Consider the following 18,711-nt stretch of genomic DNA (forward strand, 5'->3'; position numbering starts at 1 on the left):
ACATATGCCATTTTAAACATTTTTAAAAATAAATTTGTTTATTTTATTTTTGACTGTGCTGGGTGTTTGTTGCCGTGCGTGGGCTTTTCTCTAGTTATGGCGAGAGGGGGCTACTCTTCGTTGCGGTGTGTGGACTTCTCATTGCGGTGGCTTCTCTTGTTGTGGAGCACGGGCTCTAGGAGCGTGGGCTTCAGTAGTTGTGGCATGCGGGCTCTAGAGCGCAGGCTCAGTAGTTGTGACGCATGGGCTTTTTTGCTCCGTGGCATGTGGGATCTTCCCGGACCAGGGCTTGAACCTCTGTCCCCTGCATTGGCAGGCAGATTCTTAACCACCATGCCACCAGGGCAGCCCTTAAACCTTCAGTGGCATTAGTCGCACTCACAATATTGTGTAACCATTACCACTATCTATTTCCAAAACTTTTTCATCATCCCAAATAGAAGGTCTCACCATAGGCAATAACTCCCCATTCCTCTCTCCCCAGTCCCTCGTAAGCTCTAATGTACTTTCTGTCTCTATGAATTTGCCTACTCTAGGTAACTCATGAATTGGAATCATACATTTGTCCTTTTGTACCTGGTTTATTTCACTTAGCATAATATTCATCCATGTTGTAACATGCATCAGTACTTCATTCCTTTTTATGGTTGGATAATATTCCAATGTATGTACCACATTTTATTTGTCCATGGACAAATATTTGGGTTGTTTCCACTTTTTGGCTCTTATGAATAATGCCGCTATACACGTCAGCACACAAGTATCTGTTTGAACGCTTGCTTTCAATTCCTTTAGGTATATACCTAGGAGTGGATTTGCTGGATCATATGGTAATTCTATGTTTAGCTTTTTGAGGAACAGCCAAATTATTTCCCATATCAGCTGTACAATTTTGCATTCCCTCCAGAAATGTACAAGGGTTCTAAAGTACAAGGGTTCCAATTTCTGCACTACTAATCTCTCCTTGCCAACACTTGTTATTTTCCATTTTTTAGAAAACATTTTTATAATAGCCATCCTAAAGAGTGTGAAGTAGTATTTTATTGTGATTTTAATTTGCATTTCCCTAATGACTGATGATTTTGAGCATTTTAACATGCTTATTTGCCATTTGTATATCTTTTATGGAGAAATAATTATTCAATCCTTTACCCATTTTCAAATTTGGTTGTTTTTTGTTGTTGAGTTTTAGCTCTTTACACATTCTGGATATTAATTCCTTATCAGATGTACAATTTGTAAATATTGGCACCCATTCTGTGAGTTGTCTTTTCATTCTTTTGACATTGTCCTTTGATGCATAAAAGTGTTTAATTTTGATGAGAACCAATTTGTCTACTTGTCTATTATCTGTTATTTTGGTGTTATGTTCAAGAAATTGTTGCCATATCCAATGTCATGAAGATTTCCCCCTATGTTCTCTTCTAAGAGTTTCATAGTTTTCGCTTTTAAGTTTAGTCTTTAAGTTAATTTTTGTATGTAGTATGAGGTAGGGGTCCAACTTCATTCTTTTGCATGTGGATATCCAGTTTTTCTAGCATCATGTGTTGAAAAGAGCATCTTTTTTCCACTGAATGGTCTTGAGACCTTTGTCAAAAATCAATTGACCATATATATGAGGGTTTATGTCTATTTTATTCCATTGGTCTTTATGTCTGTCCTATGCCAGTACCACACTGTTTTGATTCCTATAGATTTGTAGTAAGTTTGGAATCAGAAAATATGAGTCTACCAACTTTGTTCTTTTTCAAGATTGCTTTGGCTATTTAGGGTCAATTTTTGTTTTTTAATAGGAGCATTTTGTCCATTTGGATTTTTAAAAACAATGTATTTTCAAACTGTATTTGTCTTTTAAAAACTTTTTCAAGGTATATAACATATATCAGTAAAATACGTAAAGTGCACTACTAACCTTAAGTGTACAGCTTGATGAATATTTACATACCTATACACACTGGTAACTACCACCCAGATCAAGACAGATCTTTTCCGGCATCCCAGAACCTTCCCTTGTGATCCTTTCCAATCAATACCCCTTCTTCTGGGGCAGGGTTTCTCAGTCTTGGCACTATTGACATTTTGTGTTAGATAGATCTTTGTTGTGTGAGTGTGGGTGCGTGGGGAGCTGTTCTATGCATTGTAAGATGCATCCCTGGTCTCTGCCCAGTAGATGCTAGTAGTAACATCCCCCCTCACAAGTTGCCCTCAGCTAACAACAGCCATAGAGGGAACAATTCTGATTTGTATCACCATAGACTAGTTTTGCCTGTTTTTGAACTTCTTATCAATAGGATACTACAGTATATACTGTTTTGACTCTGGCTTCTTTAGCCCACCATGATGTCATTTAGATTCATCCACATCGTTGCATGTATCATAGTCGATTCTTTTTATTGTTTTGCAGTATTCCATCTTATGAACATACCACAATTTGTTTATCCATTCTTTGCTGATGGACATTAGGATTTTTTCTACATTTTGGATATTATAAATAAAGTTGCTTTGAACATTTTCGTACATGTCTTTTGGTACACAGATACATTTATTTATCTAGAAGAGGAGTTTCTGGGTCATAGCATAAGCATATGTTTAGCTTTAGTAGATATTGCCAATTTTTCAAAAGTGGTTGAATTAATTTAGCATCTCACCTGTGAGAGTTCCAACTACTCCATATCCTCACAAACATTTGGTATTGTTAGTTTTCAAAATTTTAGCCATTCTGTTTGGTGTCTAATGATATTTTGGTGTGATTTTAATTTGCATTTTTTGATGACTACTGATGTTAAGCATCTTTTAATATGATTATTGTCAATTTGTATATCCTTTTTTAGAATATATTTATTTATTTTTGGCTGTGTTGGGTCTTAGTTGCTGCGCACAGGCCGTTTGTTGCAGCGTGCAGGCTTCTCTCTAGCTGTAGCACGTGGGCTCCTGAGTGCGCAGGCTCTCTAGTTGTGGCATACGGGCTCTCTAGTTGTGGTGCACAGGCTCTCTAGCTATGGCCTGCAGCCTCAGTAGTTATGGTGTTCAGGCTTAGTTGCCCTGCAGCATGTGGGATCTTTGTTCCCTGACCAGGGATCGAACCTGCGTCTGCTGCATTGGAAGGCAGATTCTTAACCCCTGGACCACCAGGGAAGTCTCTGTATATCCTTTTTTATGAAGTGCCTGTTCAAGTCTTTTGCTTATTTAAAAAATTTGGGTTGTCTTTTTCTTATAGATTTGTGGAAGTTCTTTATATTGATATAATCCAGGTATGGGTACCCAAAGGTTGTGAAAATAGTCTCATATTTTCCCCCAGAAGTCTTATTGTTTTTTTGTTCACATTAAATTTATAATGCATCATGTATTAATTTTGGAAAACAGTGTGAGAGAGGGACTTAAGGCTCATTTTCCCCCCATGTGGATATCTAATTGCTCCAGACCATTTATTGAAAAGACCTACTTTCTCCACTGAATTGCAGTGTCACCTTTGAGGTAAGTCAAGTGACTGTATATGCGTTGGTTTATTTCTGGACTCCTTCTGTTCCTTTGTTTGACTATCCTTAACCATTGCCGTAGTTACTGTGTTTTAGAGTAAGTCTTGGTATTTATTACTGTAAGTCCTCCAACTTTGTCCTTTCTCAAGATTGTCTATTCTAGGTGATTTACTTTTCCATACAGATTCTAGAAACAGCTTGTCTATTTCCATAAAATATAATAAAAATCTGTTAGATTTTCATTGGAATTTCATTGAATTTATAAATCAATTTATGTAGCATTGTCTTCTTTATAAACTGTGTTTTCCAACCCATAGTCCATTTATATTTAATGTAATTATGGATAGTTAAAAAAAATTTTTTTAATTTTAAATTGAAGTGTAGTTGATTTACAATTATGGGTAGCTTGATATCTATCATCTCATGTTTGTATTCTTTGTTCTGCTTGCTCTATATTTCTTTTTTACTCCTTTTTTGATTTTGGGGTTGTTTCTTCCTCCCTCTTTTCTCTGTTACTTGTGGGGAAGTTACTGTTTTAAGTCTTTTAGTGATTCTCTAGAAGTTACAATGTACGTATTTAATTTATCACAAAGTCCAACTAATCAATGCATTTATCTTCCTCCCAGACAGTTTAAGACTTAGAAACATGTTAACCCCACTTAATCTCCCCCTCACCACCAATTTATATGCTCTCCTGGTAATGTAAATTAATTCTGTCTTTTTCTTAACCCTATAAACATTATTATTATTTTATGTAGTTAATGTTCTTATATTTACCAAAATATTAACCTCTTTTTCTTATTTGCTTGTTGCATCTCAGACCTTCCATCTGGGATTAATTCCCTTTAGAATTTGCTTTAGTGAATTCAGCTGATGGCCGACTCTTTCCATTTTTGTCTGAAAATGCCTCTATTTATCCCTCATTCTTTAAAAAAAATTAAAACAATAAAAACTTGCAGAAAAGTTGAAAGTACAGTATAAAATTTTTTTCTGAATAATTTGATAATAAGTTGCCAAATGATATCCTACCCATCTTGAATTTTAATATGTGTTTCTTACAATAAAAGATAAAAGTTAACCATCAGAATCAGGAAATTAATACTGATACACTGCTACCATCTAATCATCACGCCCCATTCAAATGTCACCAATTGTCCCAGTAATGTTCTTTATTAAAAAAAGATACAGGTCAGAATCATTCATTGCTCTTTTTTGTCTCATCTGTTTTGTTTCCCCCAGCCCTCAGACTTTCCTTGGCTGTCGTGTGCCTGATACACTGGAAGATTACAGGCCAGCTATTTTATAAGATGTGCCTCATTTTGGGTTTATGTGATGTGTCCTCACGATCAGATTCATGTCATCCATCTTTGGCAGGAATAGCACAGACGTGATGCTTGGTTTTCCTCATTGCATCCTATCTGGTGGTGTATGATTCTGATTTGCTCCATTACTGGCGATGTTCACTTTGATCACTTGAGTACAATGGTTGCTGCCAAGGTTTTCCACTGTAAAGTCATTATTTACCCCTTTTTAGTAAATATTATGTATAAATATTATGTAAAAATATGAAGGAGGTACTTTGAAACTATGTAAATATACCATTCCTCATCAAACTTTCAATTTAGTTACTTATTTATATTAGTATGGACTTACGTTTTCCTAGTTTACTCGATGGACCATAATCTGTTGCTACCATCATTTATTGTGATACTCAAACTTTCCCGAGTTTAACCAAGGAATCCCTTTTGAGCAAGCTTTGTATCTCTTTGATGTGTTTCCATACTTCCTTGGGCTCTCTTCCTTGTTTTCTGGTACAAGATGTCTCAGGCTCATCCTGTACTTTCTCTGCCCAAGTCCTAGAATCAGCCATTTCTCCAAGGAGACTTGTTCCTTTAGTACTTAGAAGCCAAGGTTTGGTGCTAGCTCTATTCACTACTATTGAGGTGTCTCTGCTTCTCACTATTGACTCCATCCTCTGGTAGCCTTTGGTGGCCAAGTTACCCCTGAAGTTCCAGGGTCTCTCTCCTTGGGCTTCCCCTCAGCCCCGCTTAAGTCAAGGGCTCTATTGGCCCTGCTCAGCCAATAGAGCCCATAGCTGGACCAATCACTGTGTCTGGGGGCACAGGACTCTCTTACTGGCCAAGCATGGGTTCCAGGTCCACCTTTATTCATTTGTTTGTTTATTGACAATATTATATTAGTTTCAGGTGTAAAGCCCACACTTATCTGAAGAGGGATGATGGGTGTGACTTGCAGCTTCACCTAGCTCTATGGCATGAGTAGCCTACATGGAACACAGAGGCTTTTTCACCAGAAGAAAGATGAGGAACTTTGGGGCTGACAAAATAACATGTATCTACTATAACAAATAAGAGTTTAACTATAGATTGTGATAACAACTGAAAGAAGAGACTAGGATGGTGCACAAGAGGATCACAGTGGGCCTTTCATTAGCCTGAAGGTCAGGGGAGGCCTCTTTGAGGAGTGGCAGGCAAGCAAAGACCTGAAGGATGGGGCTCTACCTGGGCAAGGGGGTGTGGCAGCGGAGCGGCCCAGGTAGAAGAAACGACCTGTGCAAAGGCCCTGAGGGGGAAGCTTGCTGGGCCTGGAAGGAGGCCAGTGTGGTGGGCGCATGGTGAGCGAGGGGAGAGCAGGGGGAGGTGAGGCTGAGGAGGTGGGCAGGGGAGACTGACCTGGCAGGGCCTTGAAGGCACTAACGAGGATGCTTGCTTTATGCTGGGTGAAATGGGGCCCCTGAAGGCTTTTAGGGATGGGAGCTCAGTCTGGCTGCTGGCGGAGTAAGGATTGGAGGGGCCTAGTAGGGGAGGTGGGAAGGGACTCTGCTATACCATATCTTTACCCTCTCCTCTCCTCTCCTCAATGGAACTATGACCCGCAGGAGCCTTCGATGAAGTAGCCTCATGTCTGGTGAAGGTGCCAGGGCAGAGAGAGGATGGCAACAAAGTAGCTCTGGTATGCTTCCTGCTAACACCCACCTGACTTTTCTGGGATGCCCTCTCCCCCCGCGCCCACCCCACCCCCAGCATTCCTTGTTTCTCTGCCTGGCTCTTCTCTCCTCCTTGGTACTCATCATCATCTGAAGCACAACAGGCTTTATAAGTTTATCTTGTTTCTTGTTATCCTCTTGCACTGGGATGCATCCTCCATAAATCAGGGATTTTTGTTTGTCTTATTCCCAGCTGCATTCCTAGCATCTAGAGCAGTGCCTGGCATATCCTAGGTGCTCGATAACAGTTTTTTAAACCATGGAATGAATTGTGAGAGGGTTTCTAAAAGTGGAAGAAAAGGGAATTCCCTGGTGGTCCAGTGGTTAGGACTAGGGTTCGATCCCTGGTCGGAGGAGTAAGATCCTGCAAGCTGTGTGGCATGGCCAAATTAAAAAAAGTTGGGTGGGGTGGGGAGAAAAGCTAGATATGACCTTTTTCAGGACACAAGCCCAACCCAGGTCTTAGCCATGCAGCAGGCCTCAGGAGGCCAGAGAAAGCCAGCATCTACTGGCCTTGGTGAGGGCCAGTGGGGGAAGACTGGACAGGCTGGTGGACGTGAGTGTGACACACAGGGTGTGGGTGAGCCTGGTTGGTGGACAGAGTCTGGAGGCAGGGGGTCTACCCAGGCCAGGCCGTGCAACCTGTTCTCTTGAAGGGAGGGGTGGGAAAGAGGTTGTGACATCTTTGACCCACCACACTGTCCATTAGATTTTCTTGTTTTGCTTTCTTTACTATATATTTTATCTGTTTCATGTTTCTTTCTTCTTCTGCCTTAATAATGATAATGAGAACTAATAGGTTAATTAGACGTTGGTTAATGTTTTCCCTCTCTCAGGTTGCAGAATGCCTTAATCCGACTAGTGTGTGCCCTTAAGAAGGGTAGATATTAGAAGGCTCTTTTCAATTACGATGGCATTTCAGCTTGAGGTGCTGGGACCCTTTCTGTCCCATTGGCTCCTGCCTCTTCTCCCTTGCTTGGAGAGGAGAGAATGCTTTGCAGTCCCTGATATCTGGTCCTCCCCCAAATGCTAGCCTACAGGGATTATCCCCAACCTCCCCGCTGCCACCACAATCTTCTCAAGTCTTCAGCCCCCTCAAGTTCCCCTGTGGTTTCTCACTTGTCTTGAGCTGACGCTGGGGGCTGGCAGCTGGGGAGGAGCAGGCCGGCTTGCCTGCAGGTGGCAGGTGGCTAAGGGGGGTGAAGGGACAGCCCCTGAGGGCTGGGTTCAATGTGGCTCTCACCCTGCGGCTTTGCCCTCTGCTGCCCCCGAGGTCGAGAATGCCCTCAGCCTCCAGAAGAGCCAGGATGTGCTGGACGTGGAAGAAGAGAAGATGACGGTGCGTGAGCAACTTGCGGTCTGTGACATCCGGGTGGGGAGGGGGCGGACGTCCCGAGTCCACCCACTGATGAGGCTGGAGTGGGGTGTGATGGGCAGAGGACAGTCGAGGCACAGACACTGGGGCTTGAGTCTCGGCTCCAGCTCTAACTGCCCCCCACCTACCCTGGGGGAGCTCAGCCAAGTCACTTCCCCTCTTGGAGGCTCGCTCTTAATACCTCACAAATGACTGTGATAAAACCTGTGTCCTTGGCTTGTTGGGAGGACAGAACCCAAAGGTTAGTTCACTGTAAAGCCTTAGGCACCTGGGAGCCGTCGTTAGTATTTTATACATCATTTCCCCCAAAATTCCTTCTGATGGGGAACCTGTGAAGGAACGTTCCTTTTCTCTTTGCTAAATACAGTCACTTCTCAGTTAACCACCAGAATGTTTGTGCTGGGATAACCACTGAAGTTTCCAGAATTATATTTAGCTACAAAGAGAGAAAAAATCCTTGCCTTTGATACTTCCATTTAATTAATGTTAATTGAGCACCTATAGGTCGTTGGTGCTAGATCAAAAGTGAGGAATTAGAAGGACATTTTAAAGGAATTCAACCGGACCACTTTCGAGGGCCATGCGTGGTGTTTTCTGCATTGGGTCGGTCCACGGTTTAGGTATACTTCCCCACCGTGGGGCTGCTGAAACAGTTCTTCCGGAGCCCTACATGGGGGGCACGCAGCAGGCTAGGGCTTGTCATGCTTTTGGTGGCCTTGACCTGAGGGCTCTGGACAGGGCTTGAGCAGTCAGCTGGCTCCCCCCACTGGAGGCCAGGCAGGCTGTGGAGGCTGCCCACACCGAGGGGCTGCCACGGCCTGCTCCGCGAGGAGGAGTGGCCTCGGCCCTGGTGGTCTGCGGTGGCCTGTGCCCTCACTGACCCCTCCATGGTCCCCTGTCCAGAAGCAGATCCAGGAGGAGCCGCTGGATTCTCTCTTGAGCTCCGTCCGCCAGCAAGTCATGGAGACCCTGACCCAGCTGAGGTGACCACAGCCCCTTCCCCGAACCCCCTCCCCATTCCCTCTACCCACGGACTCCGCCTGTATCTTCTGGGGCCACTCTGCTGTGCGGGACCCCAGCCCAGTCCTGGGCCTTTTCTTTTCCCTTTGCCCAGCGCCTGCTGGGGCTGTCTGCCTTGCACCCCACTTCCCTCCTCCTACCCTCCTCATCTCGCGCTTTTGTAGATCTGAATCTCAGCTCTCATGCCAGCCCTGCATCCTTCGCTTCCTGCCTCCAGCCCCAGCCTCCCCACCCCACACCCCGCCTCGCTCCATGCCCTTGCTTTCTGTCTCTTCCTCAGTCATTCCCAGCTTGTCCTGGGCGTGCAGCAACGGTCGGAGCTGGTGAACGCGTGCATGAAGAGTGTGTTCTCCCTGCCCTCCGTGCAGGCCGTGCAGGAGAGAGACAAGGACAGGGCTGAGGCCATACAGGTGAGGCAGGGCCCTCCCCAGTGGGGCCTCGGGGCTGCCTGGCATCCTCAGAGCGAGGCACGTTCCTGGACTCCCAGCAGGGAAAGGAAGGTGTTCTGGGAGGTAGATTTTTTTTTTTAAATTTATTTTACTTATTTATTTTTGGTTGCGCTGGGTCTTCGTTGCTGCACACAGGCTTTCTCTAGAGGCAGCGAGCGGGGGCTACTCTTCGTTGCAGTGCGCGGGCTTCTCATTGCGGTGGCTTCTTTTGTTGCGGAGCACGGGCTCTAGGTGTGCGGGCTTCTGTAGTTGTGGCACGTGGGCTCAGTAGTTGTGGCTCGCGGGCTCTAGAGCTCAGGCTCAGTAGTTGTGGTGCACCGACTGAGTTGCCCCGCGGCATGTGGGATCTTCCCGGACCAGTGCTCGAACCTGTGTCCCCTGCATTGGCAGGCGGATTCTTAACCATTGCGCCACCAGGGAAGTCCCCTGGGAGGTAGATTTGATGTTCACACTGCTCCTCAAGTAGCTTGGGCAGTTCACCTCCCCTCTCCTGGCCTGAGTAGGCACTCGATAAACATTTGGTGAATGTATGAATCTGCAGAATAAAGAATCCCTCATTTGAAGCACTGTCCACTTTGGGCTCTGCCCCGTGAGAAGGATGTGGGCAGATGTTGGCATGGCCTCAGGAGATGGCCAGAAGTGAGAGGAAAAGGCCTGAGGACTGGGCGAGTTGGGGCTGAGGCCTGGAAGTGGAACCTCAAGGGGCTCCCATGAGCATCTTCAAACCCCTGCAGGATAGTCCCAGGAGGAGTGATCAGAGGCGACCCTTCATGTAGGATGGGGTCAGTGGGGGAGGTTAGGGAGAGGGATTTCAGCTCTGGGTGAGGCACACGTATGCATCCTTTCATTCAGCAAATATTAACTGATGCCTAATCCAGAAGTACAAGGGAAGGATGCAGTAGGGCTGAGGGCAGATTATCAAAGTATCATACAAATAAATGCAAAATTACAACAGTGGTACGTGTTGCAAGCGAGAAGTACTTGATGCTATGAAGACCATGAAGAGCCTGGAACTGGCGGAGCCTGAGTGTGTTGGGGGTCAGGGCTCATGGTGCTGGAGGTGAGAGGTTACAGAAGAGCTAACTAGTTGAAGGGGATGGCAGAAGGAAGAGTGTGCCAGGCAGAGGGAGCAGCCTGAGGACAGAGAGAACATGGTGACCAAGGACGATAAGGAGGCAGTGTGGCTGGAGCCCAGAGGGTGAGGTGAGAGAGACCTGGGGGCCAGACCAGCCCCAGTGTGAAGGTTCTGAGTCCCGGAGGTGGTGCACTTGAGAGAAGACCCAAAGGAGAGGGGGTGGACCCCATGCCGGGTGCGAAAAGAGCAGTGCTGCACAGTGATGGGCCACAGATGGGAGGGAAGGAGGAGGTGGTCGGTGAACGAGGCCTGCTTGGTGGTTGTGGTGTAAGCCTGTTGTGCACAGACTCAGGAAGCCTGGACAGAGACAACCTGGAAGGTAGATGTGGAGAGTGGTGGGAAGAGGGGAGGCAGGGGAGGGCGGGTCTCAGAACACCGCTCAGCCTTGTGTGTGTGTAATGCTTGCACCCTCCTAAGATAATTTCAGGACTGTGGTGTGGCTGAGGAAGGAAGAGACAACCGGGCAGAAGAGAGATGGCTCCTAGAAGGGGCAACTTAGAAAATCTATTTGGATCTAGGAGTAGTAATATAAAAAAGAAGCAGAACACTTCCCCAGAGACAGTAATATAAGTCACGCTGGTCGTCCGTTGATCTAGCTCTCACGGTTCCAGAGCTTTTCCCCACCCATCTTCTCATGCTCCTCACAAACCGAAACTTCCTTGTTCTGTGACCTTGGACAAGTGTCTCCTTATTGGTAGAATGAGAAAAACACTTTGAGGATAAGGTGATACGGTTGTGCAAATCACGAGGCACGCACCTGGCCCGCGGTAGATTTTCAGTAAATGCAGGGCCTCTGATGCCTCCCCTTGTAAGCTAAGAAGGGCAGAGATAATAATTACCAATTTGTCGATAAGGAAACTGTAACCCGTGGAGGGAAAGTAATCTGTCCAATGTCACACACCAAGGTTAGTCTCAGAGGCGGGACAAGAAAGCAGCTCTCCTGAGTCCGAGTGCCCCTTCTTCCCCTGACCCACACCAGGGGTCGCCTGGGGCTGGGGTCTGCTCCAGAGGTTCCCTAGTGGCTTGGTCCTCCTCCTGTCCACAGACACTTTACCGTCAGACCTGGGACGCCCTGCAGACACTTCTCAATGCCCTCTTTGTTGAGGACCCCACTCCTGCTGGGCTGAAGAGCATCTTGGAGGTACAGAGGCCGGGAGGAGAGCAAAGGCGGAGGAGAATGGAGAATTGACTCGGGAGATCTGGGGGTGGGGGGCTGGACCCAGAAAGAGTGATTTGACTTCAGGACGTCATCTTGTGCCAGGTCTCTGCTTCCCTGCCCCTCTCACAGGCTACGTCCCAAACTCCTGCCCCTTCACTCTCTCCCTATCCCCCATACTCCTGCTACAGCTGTCCCCATATCCTTGCTTTCCAAATTCTTGTTCCTGTCTCTCTCTCCTATCCTCAAGACTCTCCACCTTTCATCTCTCTCCTCACTGACGTTTGTCCTCCCTCTGGTCTCCCAGTCCTGTCCTCAGCTTCTGGACCCCATGTCTCCCCATGCTCTAAGAGAAGGAGGAGGGCTACAGAGGGTTGTCTTTATGCTGTCTCCCTAGAAGCTTCCTGATGATGGGTGAAGGCTGGCCTGCCCGTCCAGGCAGTAGACGCTGGCATCCAGCTTGTAGCTCTGAGCCTTGCCCTTTTCCCCACAGCCTCTGGGGCCCTGGATGAACTCTGGGAAGGCCCATGAGAGAGCACGGGCTGTGAAAAGCAATGTCTCCGTGTTGAACCACATGCTTCTGACCCTGCCTTTCTTTGTGAGTGGCCCTGGGAGGGAGGAGGGGCACTCCTAGGGAGACTCTTCCCAGCTCTGAGGGAGCCTGTGCATCCACCCAGAGATTCCCAGGTGGTCCCCCCATCCTCAGAGGGCTCAGCTCTCAGGGCCAGACCATCTAGCTCAGTTCACCATTTATGGTCTAGCCTTATTAAACCTGTAAGTCTCAATCCCTAAGATTATGACACAAACAGATGTCCTCGGGGTTCCCGGCACTGGGGCTTCTGCTGGGGAGGCTCATCATTCGCGTCGGGGATCCTGATGAGGAGATTGGCCGGGAGGCTCTGGACGGCATCACCATCCTCTACACCATCTTGGAGCTTCAAAAACGTAAGCCCTTTGGAGTGCCTCTAATACAAGGCTTTTGAGCAGGTACTCAGCCTAGGAATTGAATGGAGCCATGGCAACAAGGCACTGGGGGGATATGGAAGGGACCAACACAGAGTCCAATGGGGTCTGGAAATCAGTGTGAAGCCTTAGTCCCCACAGAACTAGGAGACAGAGGTGACAAACAAACCCGTTCTGACTTAAGCAATGCTTCTATGTAAGCTTCTCCTCATTCTTCCAAGTTTAATTTGTGACTCTCGTTTTCACATTCCCATGCCACCATGTACGCCCAGGCATAACAGCCCCAGTGTCCTGGGTTTTGGTCTGTCTTCCCCCACTAGACTATAAGTTCATTTGAGTCTGTGTCTTGTTCACCACTGTATTCCCAAGATCTAGCCCTGGGCCTGGAACATGGTGGGTGCTCAGTGAATATTTATTGGATGAATGAACAAAGAGCAGGTCCTATCTTGGAATCTGGAGTGGCTAAAACCTGTACGTGGGAGTACATCTCTGGATTCAGCTGCAGGGAGCTCGTGATATGGTATGGGCTGCCACAGGAACCCAGCTGGGACTGCACCTAGAGGTGTGCAGTATCAACTGTTACTTGCCTCCTTCCTTTCTCCAGAGTCCCAACTCTGCTCCAGACCAAGGAACCTTGGCACATTGTTCAAACTTCCCTGGCTCTGGAGGCAGAGTGACCTGGGTACAAGACCTAGCTCTGGCCCTTCCTAGCTGTGTGACCTTAGGCAAGTATTTTTCTTGTCAAGGCCTAGATTTCCTCATTTGTAAAGAAGGACACAATAGGATAGAACTCACAAGCTTTTTGGAAGATTAAATGAGATCATAGATGTAAAAAGACCAGCTCATTCCACACATTATAGGTACTTGCCAAATAGAGTTTCCTTTTTCCCCATCCCTACAAGGATCGTCTTATTAGTTTCAACCTTTGGGGATATGGCTGGTGTCCCTGCTCTTCTTGTTCTTTAGCATTTGGGGCAAAGATTTAGCCCCTCGGAGATTTCCCCTGCTGCCCAGGAACCACTCAGACCCCCTGAGTGATAGATGAAGGTGATATAAGCCACGTTAATGATCAGTCTTAGGGACAGGAATAGTATACACCAAATTAGTATTGCCAGATTTAGCAAATAAAAATATAGGACACCCAGTTAAATCTGAATTTCAGATAAAAGGTAAATACCTTTTGGTATATTTCAGACATACTTTCACTAAAAATTGTTTATCTGAAATTCACATTTACTGGGTATTTTGTATTTTATCTGGTGACCCTAAGACAAACCCACCCTGTTAGATTCTCAAGGAGTGAAATGGTTTATCCAGGGCCCCTGACTGTAGGAAGCAGCAAAGCTAGGATTTGAATCTGGGTCTGCCTGATTCCAGGTCTCAATCTCCTTCCTTTCACAAACAACCTGCCTACTTAGTCCATATGTTATTCTGCCTCAATGGCCCTCTCTTATGCCTGTGTCTCGCACACCCTGGGGGATCCAGGTAGGACCCACTCCGGGCCACAGTTAGGCTCAGGAAATGTTCCTGAAATGTGTTTCCTTCAGCAGAAAATAAGGAGCCCACACATGCAGGTACTATTCTAGGCACTCGGGACACAGAAGAAAAAAGATTAATTCAATAATCCTCCTGTTGAGCTTATCTTCTTGCTGTCAGGAGACAATGAACAAAAAAACAAGTAACACCTATTGTAAGTCAAGTGATGATTAGTATTACAGAAAAAAGAAGAAAACAGAAAAGGGGGATTGGGAACACCAGGGGTAAGGGAATTGCAATTTAATAGAGGTGTTGCCACACACACACCAGAGTGGCAAAAACGGAACTGACAAATTCACTGGTGAGATGTGAAGCCATGGAACTCTCACACACTGCTGGTGGGGGCATAATTGGTCCCCACTGTGGAAAACTGTTTGGCAATATCCCCTGAAGCTGAACCCCTACCCACCTTAGGACACAATTCCAATCCCAGCTATGTGCCTACAAATGTGTACCTATAGTCACCAAAAGGCATGGACTAGACGTGTTAGAACATTCAGGTAAGCACTATGCATAATAGCTGGAAACAACCCAAATGTCCATCAGAAGTAGGACAGATCAATAAATTGTAGTATATTCATACCATGGAAAATTATACAGCGCTGGGAGTGAGTGAACCCATGCAACTTGCAGCAGGGTGGATGAATCTCATCCACATAAGGTTGAGTGAAAGCCAGACACGAAGGATAACATACAGTATGAGTCCATTTATATAAAGTCCAACAGCAAGGAGACCGAATCTGCAGGTTTAGAAGTCAGAATAGTGGTTACCCTGAGTAGGGGAGGAGGATAGTGGACTGAAATGGGGGCACCGGAGGGTCTTCTGGGGTGCTGACCGTGTTCTGTTTCTTGACCTGGGTGCCCACTACAAGGACATGCTCACTGTGAAAACTGACCCCGCTGGTCGCCTATGATTTAGGCACATCCTACATCTATGTTTAACAAAAAGTTAAAAGACAAAATAGGTGGTCAGGCCTCACTGAAAAGGTTCTTTGCTTACAGGAGCCAGAGATAAGGAAGAGACCGATAAGAAGGAGCTGTATGAGAGCAACAAGCATTTCCTGGGCCCCTACAACCCTGTCAGCCCGTGCCAGAACATTCTGCGTGTTATCGCGGTGACCACCTGCTCCCCAACAGCCCTGGGCCTTCCTGGGGCGATGGGGACAAGGGAGGAGGGGCAGTACCAGCCTGCCCCAGTGCTTCCTCCTCCCCTTCCATCCTTCCAGGCTCAATTCCCTTTACATTCCTTTACATGCTTTCCTTGACCACACAGGCCCATCCTGTGGGCTCCCAAACCCTCTGGTCTGCGCCACAGTGCGTGGGCCGTGTCACCAGCTCTGGGGGCAGGGGCCATGTCGCCCCTTCTTTTGGAGCTCCTCCTCAAAGTGTTTGACACTCACGGATTCACTGAGTATATGCCCCCCTGCTGACCTCTGCATATGGCTGGTGGTGTTAGGGCATCCATGTACGGCTTGCTCTGGGTCTGCCCATGTGTGTCAAGGTCTCTATGCCTTTGTTTCAGGAATTTGGAGACTTCCTGGGGCCCCAACAGGTAAAGGACCTGCTGCTAGCAGCCCTGGAAGGGCTGAAAGGTGGCTCAGAGGCTTGGGGCAAGGACTCGGGGGAAATGATGCAGCTGGCCTCGGAGGTCACACTCAGCTCGGTGCTGGAGCGGTACCGACACAGGGCACTGGAGGTGGTAAGGCCCCCGGGGGGCAGGGGCTGGGCTGGGAAACCCCACAGGGCCCACTCATCCCTCAGGCAGGGCAGGGCTGGTGGTGGCTGAGTTCCAGATGCTCCCAACTTGCAGGTGAGAAAGAACTCCCTTATTGGCCCCCAAGACAGCTCAACTATCAAGTGTGGGGTGCGGGAGGGCAGCAAAGACAAGCTGTCTCCCAGGGAAGGGGCGGCTGCTCTGTCTGCCCGTCTCCCCTTTTCTTCCCTCTGCGCCCTCCTCTCCCCTCTCTCTCCCCACACCCTGTCACCCCCTTCCTTCCTCCTCCTGTCTCCCTGCTCCCCCATCACCCCCTTGGCTTCTCCATTTGGCCCTCTGCCTGCTCCTGGTCACCCTGGCTGTACCCCAGATTCCAGAAATCATGCAGGGTATCTATGTGCATCTGAGCCACATTCAGAAGCCACGGGCCCGAGAGGTGGCCCTGCTGCCCGTCTCTCTCCTGGCCAGCTCCTTCATGACCGAGGTCGTCGTGGCCCTGCTCGTGTGTCCCCTCCCACTGGACAGGTACCAAGTGAGGGGGGCTTCCAGCCACTACACTTCAGAGGGTTGATATAGCCCTGTTCCCGGCTGGGAATCCCTTCTTCTACCAGAGGAGCCCCTCGCCCTCCCAGGTGGTCCCTCTTCTATGATCTACGATGCTTATGACAACCGTCGAGTCCTCCCTGAGCACTGCCAGGTGTCTGTGCTGCACATTTGTATGTTTTCTCACAAGTGTAACAACCCCATTCTATAGATAAGGAAACTGAGGCTCATGGGAAGTTTTCTAGCCCTAGGCACCTACTGAACAAGCAACAGAATGAGGACCTAAACTCGCATCTGACCAACTCCAAGCCCAGAGCGCTTCAACGATGCCATAAAAGTAGAACTGAGTGTTGGTCCTGATTCTGCCTCCAGACGCTCTGTGGTCTTGAGTAGCCTGCTTGCCCTCTCTGGGCTTGAGTTTTCCCCCAGATGCAAAAGGAAGAAATAATCCCCCCATTCTCACCCCAAATGGGTGGTCATGACAAGTAATGCAGGCGGTCGTGCTGAGTGCCTCCATGCTGTCAGCCTTCAGGGACCTCTGGTCTGATGGGCAGAGGGGACTGTGGCCAGATGGTGATGAGCTCGTGAGCAGGGGAGACAAATCTGGCTGCTCCAGTCTCCCAGCTCAGGAAACGCTCCCACACCTTTGAATGAAAACAAGGCAGAAGCGTGTGATCCACATCTTAAGGTAGTTGGTTGAGAGTGAATGGAAAAGAATTATGCAGAACTGTGCAAGTGAGGTGCGCTTCTAACCAGGAGAGCTGGTGTCGTTCATTGAAACCAAGATCAGCGCAGCGGTGACACACTCCCATCTCCCACCTGGAAGAATTTAACCCTTTCTGGCTTCACTGGAAACCAGGGAGTTTTCTTCTTGGAGCCACTAAACATTCAGACTCAAGACTGCCAGGGCCATACCTGACCTCAGTTACCCAGGATATAGGACAGGGCAGAGTCCTTACAGCAGCCTGTGTAGCAGGCCAGACAGAGCTGGGACAAAATTTAAGGAGGCCTCGCTCTCAATTGCCACTCCTGTGCTTGCCTGATTGGAGGACCTCCTTAAATGTTGTGCCCTGGATGCCTCACTTTCCTCAATCTAGTATTGGCCTTGGTCCTCCCAGGTGAAAGGTGTAGGTGCTGCCCTGGCTTAAGTGGCTCAGGCTTCAAAAGAACTAGTGTCTCTTACAGTAACTGTCTAGACTTTGCTTCCAGGATCCCCACAGGGACAAGCCCAGTCACAAGTCACTGCACCCTGAGAAGCCCAATGCCACAGCGTCCCCAATGGTCCTTCTAGTTAATTTATAGTTCCTCCAGCCCAGACGCAATTTACCAATTGGGTCATTTTTACCGTAAGCAATGTTGCCTAGCAACATAGTTGACATACTATCTTTATCAGGTTTCCAGGGGAACGGAGCTGGAAAGTTAATGGAAGGTTCAAATCTTAAGCAGAAGGGGGAAAGGGTTTTGTTAACCCTTTAGTGCACTGGCCCTGTCAGCATTTTCACCTCCCCACGATAGGAGTGCCTACAGGCTGGTGCCTGCTGGCCCAGATGCTATCCCCTGCCTGGTATACTGCCTTCTAAGGGACAGGAGTGGGCCCTCCTTGACATTATGTGACAAATGCAAGATCTAGGCCCCAAAGGGCTCCTTGGCATAGAAGAACAGGCACAGGCTTTGGAGTCATCAGGCCTGGTCACTTCTGGTCTCCGTAGCTCATTAGCCGTGTAGTCTTGGACCGGTGATTTCACCTCTCTGAGCCTTAACTCCACATCTGTAAAATTAGAATAATAGCCCACCTTGAGGGTCAGTGTAAGAATTCAGTGACCTTGAGTATCTTGACTACCTTGCTCACGTCTGCTGGCAGACAGCAGATGCTCAATATTTGCTGAAGTAATAAATTGTATGCAAAGCACCTGGTAAAGTAAGTCCCTGAGTCATAGGGTTTTCGATAATTGTTAGCCCCCCGCCTCTTAGGGAGCGTTTTCTTGTCCATTCCAGAATTTTCTGGTACGTCCATGGATGCCATTTCAAAGGCACCTTCCCTTCCCCCTCCCCAAACAATTGGGTGGCAGGGTGGCCCCACTGCCCTGGTCCCCACTAACCATCCCCACCCTTGACCCCCCAGCAACGGAGCAGAGATGTGGAGGCAGCTGATCCTCCGCAAGCCCAGCTGTGACACCCGAGATCTCCTGGATCTGCTGCTGACCAGCCTGAAGGAAAAGCCTGTCACCAAGAAGGGCCGGGCCTCCATCATGCCCCTAGCGGTGAGGACACCCCACCCTGCTCCATCACTGCCCCATCCCATCCTCCGCCCTCCTCCCCTCCCCCTGAGCTCTGCAC

At 47.9% G+C, this 18,711-nt stretch overlaps 1 protein-coding gene across 1 annotated transcript in view; it reads left to right on the forward strand.

The window, feature by feature from the left end:
* The window catches only part of MROH7 (maestro heat like repeat family member 7), a 50,238-nt gene that overhangs the window by 10,658 nt on the left and 20,869 nt on the right, over positions 1–18,711 (forward strand). The window contains exons 4-14 of the mRNA XM_067726275.1: positions 6,376–6,449; positions 7,757–7,840; positions 8,762–8,841; positions 9,159–9,288; positions 11,508–11,603; positions 12,112–12,216; positions 12,428–12,563; positions 15,120–15,232; positions 15,640–15,816; positions 16,202–16,356; positions 18,497–18,635. Of these exons, the coding sequence (XP_067582376.1) occupies positions 6,376–6,449; positions 7,757–7,840; positions 8,762–8,841; positions 9,159–9,288; positions 11,508–11,603; positions 12,112–12,216; positions 12,428–12,563; positions 15,120–15,232; positions 15,640–15,816; positions 16,202–16,356; positions 18,497–18,635 (1,289 nt within the window). The remainder of the gene's footprint in view (positions 1–6,375; positions 6,450–7,756; positions 7,841–8,761; positions 8,842–9,158; positions 9,289–11,507; positions 11,604–12,111; positions 12,217–12,427; positions 12,564–15,119; positions 15,233–15,639; positions 15,817–16,201; positions 16,357–18,496; positions 18,636–18,711) is intronic.

This window comes from Pseudorca crassidens, chromosome 2 (assembly GCF_039906515.1).
Source record: "Pseudorca crassidens isolate mPseCra1 chromosome 2, mPseCra1.hap1, whole genome shotgun sequence".
Classification (NCBI taxonomy): Eukaryota; Metazoa; Chordata; class Mammalia; order Artiodactyla; family Delphinidae; genus Pseudorca; species Pseudorca crassidens.